Source organism: Hemitrygon akajei, unplaced genomic scaffold (assembly GCF_048418815.1).
Source record: "Hemitrygon akajei unplaced genomic scaffold, sHemAka1.3 Scf000044, whole genome shotgun sequence".
NCBI classification, from domain to species: domain Eukaryota; kingdom Metazoa; phylum Chordata; class Chondrichthyes; order Myliobatiformes; family Dasyatidae; genus Hemitrygon; species Hemitrygon akajei.
Window position 1 is genome coordinate 2,840,974 of NW_027331930.1, and position 11,498 is coordinate 2,852,471.

Genomic DNA, 11,498 nt, shown 5'->3' on the forward strand with positions numbered 1-11,498 from the left:
GTCAGTCATCCGACTTACAGACACACCGACGAGTCCACACTGGGGAGAGGCCAATCTCCTGCTCCAATGTGGGAAGAGATTCTCTCAGTCATCCCACCTTGTGACGCACTACCGAGTTCACACTGGGGAAACTGTTTAAACAGGCTACAGGCTACAGGCTGGATATTTCACCATCACACTTACTGAATCAAGTTCAAAAGTGACTGTTGGTGCTGAACTCGGCTGTTTATCAAACCCAGTTCTGCACTCTGCCACTGGGCGTGGGAGGTATTCCTCAGCTGATGTTCACGTTTAATGGGACTGGAGTTTAATGGTTTGGATCTGTGACACAGAAATCAGTTCTAATTTAAATCCTGTCCTCATTGACAGCATCTCCTTTCTCTCCCCTGACTGTCATCTCCTATAACTACCGCAAGTCCTGAATTTACACTTCCCTATTGAGCATCAGAGCCGACAGTGCTACCGGCCTTTCTGTTGCTGCCGTGCCCCAATGGGTCAACCACCATCCACCCAGCAGTATCCAACAAGGTGTTCTGCTGAGGAGAATGCCCATAGGACAGCCCTGCACTGCCTTCCTAATGACCCTTACCTCTGCTGGTGGTCACGCATCTCCTATCCGAAGCTTGTACTCTGGGTGTGGCCATCTCTTCAGATGTTTCATTGATTGTATCTTCAGACTCCCGAATGATCCTGAGTACATCCAACTCCCTGAACCAATCAGTCAGGCGCTGTGATTGGGTGCACTTCCTGCAAATATAGTCATCAGGGAAACTGTTAGATATCCAGATTTCCCACATCTGACAGGAGGAGGATCCCATCCTGACTGCTCTGCACTAAAATACACCACAGTGGGTCAGGAATGAATTAACATATGGAAGATAACAACAAACTTGAATGGGTCAATGACAGCGGAAGTAGAGTGTTCAATTATATGTGTTCTTGCCATGGGGTCAAAGGGATAGAGGCTGCCATTTTCTGAAGCTGCTCTGCAACCCCTAGTTTGTGAATTGATTGCTATGGTATAACCTAATCAGATCAACTGAACACAAGAAGTTTCTGGTATTCCCATTGTAAGCTTGAAATCACTCTCACATAAACTGTGTATTATGTATACTGTCAAATTTGCAGAAGGAATCTCGTTATCGCTGAACCTGAAGTCACTATAACTATAGGGTGTGTATTGTGTACAGTGGCAGGGCTGCAGAAGGAATCTCGTTATTTCTGCCGAGTGTCTGAACCAGAGCTGAAGAGAACAAAAGAAATCACCGTCGGCATGAAGTTGTGTAGCCTTTGGACTACATCCAATAGCAATCTGTTAATCATCAGCCTGATAAACTTCAGTCAACAAGAATGAGATGCATCCTCTGAACTGATAAGAGGTGTTTAACAAGTACAATTTGAAATTCAAAGGTGTGATAACTCTTGAGATTAACGATCACAAGGCAGAACCCTCTTGGAAGGGACTCAGAGAAGAAATGATCGATCATTTGGACAAAAATGTTTCAGTGTTGTGAATTTGAGAAGTGGTGAGTGTGTGTATTAATACAGAAGGAATAGTGGAATTCATGTTTTAAGTTGTTAGCCTGGGATCAACATAGTTACTTTGTTGTTTGTGCAGGAACAATAAAGTGCGAGCTTTGATTAATTAAGAGTTCCCTGGTGAGTTTCCAAACTGATCTCAGTTGATGAACGGTGAACGTATTTTCGCGCCCTGGGCTGCACTCGAAAAGAAAGAAAAGTGGGCTGGGACCCTGATGTCGAGTTGAACCATACAGTAGGTTAGGATATTAAACTGTGAAAGGGAAAGGACAGGAAGAACCCAGGGATTCAGAGGATTTCAGAGATTACTTTCATGGTTAATTATTAAGGAAATGGTCAGATTATGATACGTGGTTAGAAAAGTTTGACAGCCAAGGGTCCGGGACTGTGGAGGAAGAATTGTGAAAAATTGTTAGTGAAAATAAATTAAAGAAATTATAAGGGATTAAAAATGTTGTAATGTGATGTTTGTTGGATGATCTAATTGAAGTGAAGAGAGAAAAAACTGAAACTGACAGACGAATTGTGTAAGTGTAGGGAAGGGTTAGAAATTCTGACGGAGCAGGATCAGGTGAATTTGATCCACATGAGTCAGTTTCAGGCTCAGTGTGAAGCGTTAACAAGAGAAAATGAGAAAACTGAAGAGGAGTATAAAGAGGCGGATATAGAATTAGAGAAAGGAAAAGTCAGGGTCGGGATTTCCGGCTGTTGTGAATGTCATGAAGAAATCGGCAGCTGAGAGGAAAGGCTGCGCTGATCGCAAGTGTTTAAAACAGATGGAAAATCTGCAAAGTGAACTCTCAGCTCGGAGAGGAGTGATATGTGCGAGGACGGACGATGATGGTGATGCAGATTGGGGTGATTTAGCGTATGAAGAGACGCTTGTATCACACACAGGGTTGCTGTCTTCAGTCACCTGATGAGGTAATCGTAGCATTTGGCCAGGGGCAGATATGGTCAGGTAATGCCCAACCTTCATAGAGTGTTTCAACCCGTAACCACTACACTGTCCAGTTGGTGGATCAGAAGTGAGGGCCAAGTCACTGCCCATCTGTTCCTGACATCCAGATCAACCCCTCTCTCCAGCTCCTTACCCGGTCAGGGGCTCTTTCTGCTTCCTCCCCCATCCTGCCAGCTGCTTGCTTCTTGCTCTTTTCACCAAGGCCCAGCACAGACAGCAACCTCCATGCTGGCCGTGCCGGGAACCCACTACAGTCGATCTCCATGAGGAACAGCCACGTCTGCCATCCTTTGTCCCTGCACTCCGGGACTAACAGTGTAAAAGCCAGGATTATTGGGGAAGTGGCCCGCCTCCCAGCAGATTTTTCCGAGAGTGGGTGGAACCTTCAACACTCAATGCCCCAATGGCGCCTGTAGTAATGGAGGGACTGCAGGACACACCGGAGCCGGGGGTGTGGGGCGGGTGTGACACGGTATTCTGTCCCTTTGACGTGGCCCAATTGAGTGCTGGAGTGGTGAATGAGGGATGATTCTCGGAAACTTTCCCAGTGCATTCAGCAGACAGGATAACTCACGGTTTATATGAAACGGAGGAGGGGAAGCTAACCCTTCTCTGTCTAACTTCAGCTTTCCCTTCAGCCCTGCCAGAGGAACAGGCACCCGCCCAGGGGACACGGGGTGATTTACAGAAGGCACCATGAGAAGCTGCTGGACTAATAGAGGTGACAGTGGAGGTTTTGCATAACTGCAGACAGTGGAAAGGAAGGAACCTTCTATGTTTGTGACGATGTTGTGGCCGGTTTTCTCCAGTGTTTTGGGTCCTACTTTGGATACGCAGAATTTGACTCAGTGACAGAGTAGGAACTGGCCGAGGAATTTGGTATCGCACAGTACCGAGGAGAGCAGAAGGGTGTGTGAAATGTGTGATCCATTCAAATCCCACACATGGTGAAGCATGGGCTCTCATAAGGATGATGCGAATGAGGGAAAAGGGAGTAAGGGAGAAAGGTACAGAGGAGGGTAAGGGGAAACAGGGTTCTAAAACGACCCTATCACAGAACAAGGTTTGCAGTGTGTTGGGCTTGAAATTCTGCCCTGTGTTCGTTTAGGAAGAGAGACAACCAACATCGGAATATAGCAAAACGTGGCTTTATTGGCAGAATCGTAACTGGCACAGCGAATCGACGGAGTCGCTGGAGAAGGCGCGCTTTCCGACTTCCCCTTACAATCTGCTCTTATTTATATCCCTTTTTCTCCCCAGCACAACCCCCCGCTACATATTAGGTAATATCGGGCACTTGTGTCCATCTTATTGGCCCGCTGCCATATACTCACGAGTTACCTGTTTCTTTTGTTTACTGAATCGCGTGACACTAGTAGTTTCGGTGTAGCGGAGTCCCCAGTTTCGCTCCCCCCTCCCTCGCATTCCGGCCTCCTAATATTACGTGAGCCACTCATGACCTGTAATGGCAGTCTCGAATTAACCCTAACATTAACCCTAACACTCCCTCCCTTGGCCTCCCAGAGGCCACATCCCTTACAAGCTTTTCCGCGGCTGCCGGGATCAGGCAGGGAGGTGAGCGTCCCCCGGCACTCTTTGGCGTGTCCTCCCTATTTGCATATCCTGATTTGTCCGACCTAGGGTCACAAAATATGGGTAGGGGTTCCCTAAACATCCGCAATTTTTACAAGTAGCATGCAACATTTCAGAAGAATTATTCAAAAACAACTCTCAATTTCCCCCTTGGCATGGCCCATTCCAGTCCGTGTTCTCCCATAGTGCGTCCGCTTTCGGGAGGGCCTCGATCTCCCCTTCCACCGGGAACAAGGGTGCCTGGTACGCCGGTGGAGGTCCATCCTTTCCAGTCAAGGCTCGTTCTATAGTTCGGACAACTAGGGTCCTGATACAGGGTATGCAACAACAACCACACGTGATAAAGATAGCAATTGAAATAGACAGTCCTAGAGCCAACTGTCCAAGTAGGACCCCCCATTTCCCAAACGTACGGTTCAACCAATCCAGCACTGGGTTATTGACTCCCGATTGTTGCTTTAGCTCATTGGCCAGGGACCGCAATTTAGTCAAACCCTTGGTCAGTGATCCGTCCGGGCCTGTATTGTTCGCTATGGACATACAGCACATGTCACCAAACAGGGCGCACACTCCGCCCTTCTCTGCTAAGATCATGTCTATGGCAATTCTGTTCTGCAGGGTCATTAGGGACGTCTGTGATAGCTGCTCGTGGACAGCTTCCGCGATGTCCCTGGTTAGATTAGCCAGCCTCTGAACGTTATAGTGGATCAGGTTGATCCGGTTAACATTTTTATTGGTGGTGATTGGGAATATGGCTGAAAAAAGTGGAAAGCTCTCAAAGCCTGCAGCTACCTCGTCTGCCAGCTTATATTCGTCCGGGATGTTTCTAGCCTGACCGATAGCATCGATCCACATCCCATCGGGGTTCCTTTCCCCCCTTTCAGTGAGCGCCCCCTTGTTCCTATACCACCTCCCGATTTCATCAGGGATTGGGTTGAGGGTGTAGTCCCCTGGGTTCTTTGCCGCAATGAAAAGAGGTACATTTAGGGTGATCAGGGTGCAGGTCCCCTCCCAGTTTACAGGTAGCCAATTATATAGGACCCGTTTCCCACAGTACCACCAGAGGTCCGCTCTGCTGACAGTCAGCATGGTGGCGTTTTCGGTGCCAGTTAGACTGATCCGGGTAGAGCATGCACTGTCAGGTATGTTTCCCACTCTGTAGGGCTGATCCGACGGGGACAGGTTAGTAACGCAAGTGATGTTCCTGATCGGGTCCACCCTAAAGGCTGGTGGGGTCACATTGGCCGGGGCCATGGGGAAATAGGTTTCCCAGGACTTGCACCCGGCGGAGGGGTTGGTTAGTGACATGAGTTCGAGGGCGCAACGGAAGGTGTCGTTTTCTTCCTCGAAGGGGCTAGGACTCATGAGGAGTGTGGGTTTCCCCGTAGCACATACCCAGCAGTCCCCTATCGCTGCCTGGGTGGTGTATTGGACCACTCGGTCAACCCAGGCGTTTGCTTCCACGTACCCTGTCTCAATTGCAATATACTCCCGGGGAGTTATCTTACTCGAGTCCGAACTCTTTACCAGAACAGGGCTGGCTGTGGGACCCAATCCTGGGTCTGTGTAAGTTCCCAGATTGATCCGGATAATTCCACATGGGTCTCGGCCTGTCACGTCCGCCCTTATGATCAGGTAGATCACGCCCCCCGCCCCATGCTCCCTGTCCTCTGACCCGCGATGAGTGGAGCAGGTCTGTGACGACCATCCCTCCATACTAAAAGGGTTGTGTATTTCTTCCTTGAGTGTCAGGATTAACGGGTTCGCTCCCTGCTTTCTTCCCCAAACGGAGCCCCTGTAAAGGCTCACCTTCCTCTTAAACTCATAGTAGGGTTTGGAGGACCCTCGATTGTTTGGCCTCTTATCCAGCCAGGACTGGTCTGGGCCTGTCCACCACCATACATTTATCCATGCGCTACACTCCTTTACTCATGGGTTCGGGTATCCCAAGGTGAATGGACACATGTAGACATTATACCCAGTCCAGGCTCTCTTGTCGCCCCAGCAGTTGATCACATCGCACAGGTCGAACTGGAATGTCCTACCCGTATGAGGGTCCGCATTAAGGATGATATTCGCCCCGCACGCATCTCCTCCCCTTCCCGCTTCGGCCATCGGCGCCTTACCTAGGAGCATCACTCCTACCCATATCAGGGTTTTCCATGGCGTCATCCTCCTCGGCTTCCTCCTCCTCTATGTCGGAGTCGGGATCAATCGGTCTTCCTTTCTTTGTCCTGGAGCAGTGCGAGAAATGGTGCCAGTTATTGTCCCCCTCCCTTCCCACCTTGAGTGTATTGTTTGAAATTTCTGTAATAGGGTACGGGCCATGCCATCGCTGCTCGCTCCAGGAGGAGCGCCCTGGTTGCCGCAGGTAGACCTCATCTATTTTTAGCGGCAGCTCGGGGGCTGCATCCTCAGGGTGGGCATTCCTGTCTTGTTTAGCTATGAGCCTCACCATCTGGCCCAGGACTCTCATGTAGATAGATAGATAGATAGATAGATAGATACTTTATTCATCCCCAAGGGGAAATTCAATGTTCCTCCAGTATGATATCACATAAACACAAGACAGACCAAGACTAACTGACCAAAAAAACCACATAATTATAACATACAGTTACAACAGTGCAAAGCAATACCATAATTTGATAAGAGCAGACCATGGGCACGGTAAAAAAAAGTCTCAAAGTCCCAGATAGCCCATCATCTCACGCAGATGGCAGAAGGAAGAAACCTCCAACGTGGCAACTGTGAGTCCGTCCGAAAACTTCCGACAACTTCGTGCCTCCGACCAGCCCTCCGACACCGAGCACCGAGCACCATCTCTGCCGAGTGCTTCAACCCCGGCTCCGGCCACCAAGCAACAGGCAAAGCCGAGGATTCGGGGCCTTCCTCTCTGGAGATCTCTCCGATCGCTCAGTAGCAGCGTCAGCAGCACAGGCATGTCAGAAGTTTCGCCAGATGTTCCTCCGTGCTTCACACATCCGTCTCAATCAAATCAGGATTGTGCACGGCCCCTACTTACAGATAACGGATATTCCTTACTGGAGTGGCCGCTGCGCCCTGCGTCGTCGCGCCGCCATCTTGATGGTATTGGGTCATGTCCTGATTCATTGTCTCCCAGATTTCCTCCCACCGTGGCGATGTGCGCGGCCTGACATGGAGCGCCCCGTTAGTATCTCGTGTGGTGTTAGAAAAGTTTCCCCATTCTTTTCTTGCCGCATGGACATCAGAGCCAGGGGGAGTGCCTCCACCCAAGTGAGCTGGGTGCCCGCCATTACTTTTGCAATTTTGTCTTTTATGGTTCGATTTGCTCTTTCCACTAGACCCTGGCTTTCTGGGTGGTAGACACTGCCGAACCGATGGGTTATCCCTAGAATGCCCTCTACTCTGGCCAAGTGTTCGTTTTTAAAGTGGGTGCCATTGTCTGTGCAGATTTTAGTGGGGACTCCGTATCGGGGAATCAGTTCCTGGGTAAGGACGTTGACCACCGTCTCACCATCCTCCGCCCTTCTGGGGAAAGCTTCTACCCATCTCGAGAATCGGTCCACTATAACTAACAGGTATCGGTGGTTCTTGGGGGTCCTTAATCTTGCTCCCATGTCCGTGAAATCCATACAAATTTCCTGCCATGGTCCCGTGGGGTTGGGGAATTTGAGCATCGGATGGGGCAGTGGTCTCCAGGCATTGTGTTCGTTACAGATTTTACATTCAGCTCTCAAATTTTCCATGTGCTCCTTTAATTTTGGAGTCCACCAGTGATTCTTTATAAGTTTTATTACCTTGGCTATCCCTATGTGGGTGGGCCCATGGATCTCCTTAAATAGTGACAGTAGTAATACCCTGGGTGCTACTATCTCCCCTCCCTCGGACCGCCAGATATGGTGGTCCGTATCACCCACAGTGAAGTGTTGTCGAGCAGCTCCCTTGTTAATCCACTCCCGACGCTCTGCTGCCGATGCTGCCCCCTGTAACTCAACAAGGTGGAGCATAGCATCCGCTTTGAGCAACGGAGCGACCTGTAAACCTCGGGATTCCGGCTGGACCGGCTCCGGGCGGGGCGAGCCAGGAGGCTCACAGTCTGAGGTGTCCCTCCCTGACCTCAGGGTGGGCATTTGAATTGCGGCTTTTGCCGCCCGGTCGGCCGCATCATTACCCCTAGCCTCGAGGGTGTTTGAGGAGCTGTGGCCTACCACCTTTATCACTGCGACCTGAGTCGGCAAGCGGACTGCCCTTAACCTGCGGAGAGGTCTCTCATGCTTCACCGGGGTACCAGCCGCGGTCCTGAAACCCCGCCGGATCCAAGCTGCTCCCTCTATATGCACAGCCCCCCACGCGTAGTTAGAGTCGGTGTAAATATTGACTCGCAAACCCTCACTAAGCTCTAAGGCGCGCAGGAGGCCGTAGACCTCGGCCAGCTGGGCTGAGGCTGGTTGTGGGATCGCGGTCACCAAATGCTAGTGGCGGCAGCTTTTTTATTAACGTGTCCAGATCAGTACGGGCCCAGGGGACATACTTTACTCCTCCCCCATGTGTGGCCAGTAAGGGGCCCTGTAGACCCGGCCAGGAGACACCATCCCCCGGCGTGCTAACCGCGTCCATGCTATCCCTATCCTCCGAGGGGTCGGGTTCGTTGGTCTGATTTACGGACGGGCTGCCTTTTACCAGTGCGGCATGCAGTCCATACCCTGTCACTACTACCGTGTCCTCCTTTGGAGGCCCTTGAGGCTCGGTCTGTCGCCTCAGCTCAGGGTCTCCCTTGTCACCTAGAATCGTGAGGGCGGCATGTCGGCCAGCCTGGGCGACGTGCTGGAATGACTCAGTGGGGAGGTTCGGAGGGCGGGCACCAGTCCGGCCAGTCCTCCCCTTCCCTCGGGAGGGCGACATGGGCCTTGAGAGTCCTCGCCTCCTCTGTCAGGGCAGTGAGTTCTTTCAGTTGCTGGCTGTGCTGCGTCAGCAGGGTGAGCATATGTTCTCGGATGGGGTCCTTTACGTCAATAATACCACCTTTTATTTCCATCATAGGAGCTTGGACATTCTCCTGTGGGGCTGACGGGACTGATGGTGCTAGATCTGCTTTGGGTGGCTGGGGGGGCTCCGCATATGGTGGGGGGGGGGCCGTTGCTGGGATAATGTGATGCGGGGCGTGAGAGGCATTAGACCATCCGGAGGGAAACGGTGGGTAAAGAGGCTGGTGGTCTATGATCCACTCTGGGTCTGCGGGGTCAATCTCGGGGTCTGGACATGTGGCTGACTCCCTTGGGGTGGGGCGCGGGAGCTCGGAGTTCCCCGGCGGTTTGTCCGCATGCGCCTGGAACCGGGACAGGAATTCCTTGAGATACACATCCTCATCCCCTAATTTGGCTACGGACTTGGATTTCCCAAATAACTTTCGTTTTGCCTCCCCTCGTCTGTTTTCCATATCATTGAGGACACGAAGTTGAAATTCAGCCAGCAAGGAGAGGGTCAGAAATGGTTGGTCATCGGCTGGGAACCATCCTTTGTCTCTCCACGCCTGAAGGCTTTTTTCTAACATGTGTAATTTCTTTTCACCTTCCTTTACTGTATTGTTATGGGAGATCGAGTGTCTGACGCTCTGGAGCACCTCTCCAGTGCGTGGTCTATTTGCAGCGACAGTGGCGGGGGCCACAGTCGCGGACTCCTTTTGGGTGAAGTCTGAATCAGGGGGATACGTGAGATGGACTGCCACAAACACCAGTTCCGCGGTTGTACTCGCCGGATGGGCGGTGCCCGATAGGGGCACGGTTGTTAAAGGTCCAATGCCACGCGGAAAGTTTGATTGCATTGATCCCTTCTCAGGCCAATCCCGTGACTCCCACTTTGGGGTCAGACTCATTGTGAGCTCCGTCTTCCATTTGTGTGGCGGGGCCTGCTTTATTCCTTCCCAGGCAGGGGGCGGATTACCTAACTTTATCAGTTCTGGCAGATGCTTGGGGATTCTCTGCCAGGTTATCCAAAATTTTAGTCATGTGAACGGGGTCTACAAGGGTGCGTCGAACCTCACTTAGAAGGTGGTCTTTCTGGTGGGGTGCCTGGTCTAGTACCTTAAGTACATTGTTGGGGTCCATAATGGCATTATCTAACAATAGCTGCGATGTAAGATTAGTGCCGTGGTTTAGGCTCAGTCGCCACCACGGGACACCAGGTTGTTCAACACGCAGGTGTCTGAGTTTTGGTAACTTAAAGTTGAAGTGTTCCATGGCTCCCCAGTGCACAGAGAGGATCAAAATGTGGGACAGTCGCCTTTCAAAACCTGACCTTCGCGTGGGAGATTTCTCCTCTTAACAACCGGTCTAAGGTAGGCGCAGTCAAAATCCCCGTGCACTAAGGTGTACCACGGAACACTTTCTCCTCCTCACTTCTGAGACTTTTATGCCCTTATGGGCGGCGGGGTTCTCAACTCCACTCACTCAGAAGACTTTTCCACGGGCGGAGGATCCTGCTAAAACGGATAAGAAAAATAAGTACTTACCAGTCACGATTCCGCACCTGGAATGAACTTCCTCGAGGTAATTTGGGGTTGGTGAGGTTCCGTCAGCAGACAAGATCTAACTCAGTAATTCAACTATCTAGTGGAAGTCTTAGATATAACAGGCACTTCCTTACCTTATTCGAGGTTGCGGCCGCAAGTTGTCTGCTGTCGGACCCGCCAGCCTGTGTTGTCTCTCCCTCCCCACGTCGGGGTCACCAAATGTTGGGCTTGAAATTCTGCCCTGTATTCTTTTAGGAAGAGAGACAACCAACACCAGAATATAGCAACACGTGGCTTTATTGGCTGGAATCGTAACTGGTACAGCGAATCGACGGAATCGCTGGAGAAGGCGCGCTTTCTGGCCTCTCCTTACAATCTGCTCTTATTTATATCCCTTTTTCCCCCCACCACAATACCCCGTTACATATTAGGTAATATCAGGTACTCGTGTCCATCTATTGGCCCATAGCCAGATGCTCACGAGTTTCTTTTGTTTACTGTATCGCGTGACACTAATAGTATCGGTGTAGCGGGGTCCCCAGTTTCGCTCCCCCTCCCTCGCATTCCAGCTAACATGATGTGCGTTACGTGAGCCACTCCTGACCTGTAATGGCGGTCCCGAATTAACCCCAACACGAATTAACCCTGACACAAATTAACCCCACTACTAATTAACCCCAACACTAATTAACCCCAACAAGTCTTTACAGCCTTCTGGCTATGAGAAGTTTTCAGAGTATTAAAGTATAGTTTGAAGTCTGACATCAAAATATAAATGAAGGTTTCTTATTGCTGTGATTGCATTTATGGATATAAAATTTGCTGTAAATAACAAAAGATTTATGATAAAGAAATGATCCCTATGAGATTTGGTGTTATTAGTAAACCCAAATAAGACATTTTGAAAACAAA

General features: G+C 50.5%; 2 protein-coding genes across 2 annotated transcripts in view; one reads left to right on the forward strand and one right to left on the reverse strand.

The window, feature by feature from the left end:
- The window catches only part of LOC140720517 (uncharacterized), a gene marked incomplete at its 5' end in the record, with an annotated part of 422,150 nt that extends 421,728 nt beyond the window's left edge, over positions 1 to 422 (forward strand). Inside the window, 1 exon segment of the mRNA XM_073035361.1 lies at positions 370 to 422. Coding sequence (XP_072891462.1) covers positions 370 to 422 — 53 coding nt within the window.
- A 3,539-nt stretch (positions 423 to 3,961) lies between these two features.
- Positions 3,962 to 11,279, reverse strand: LOC140720544 (uncharacterized). Its single transcript, XM_073035382.1, has 2 exons — positions 10,587 to 11,279; positions 3,962 to 6,327 (listed from the first exon to the last, which is right to left on the reverse strand). The coding sequence occupies exon 2, from the start codon at positions 5,807 to 5,809 to the stop codon at positions 4,232 to 4,234; it is 1,578 nt and encodes a 525-aa protein (XP_072891483.1). The 5' UTR covers positions 5,810 to 6,327; positions 10,587 to 11,279; the 3' UTR covers positions 3,962 to 4,231.
- Between the last annotated feature and the right edge of the window lie 219 nt (positions 11,280 to 11,498).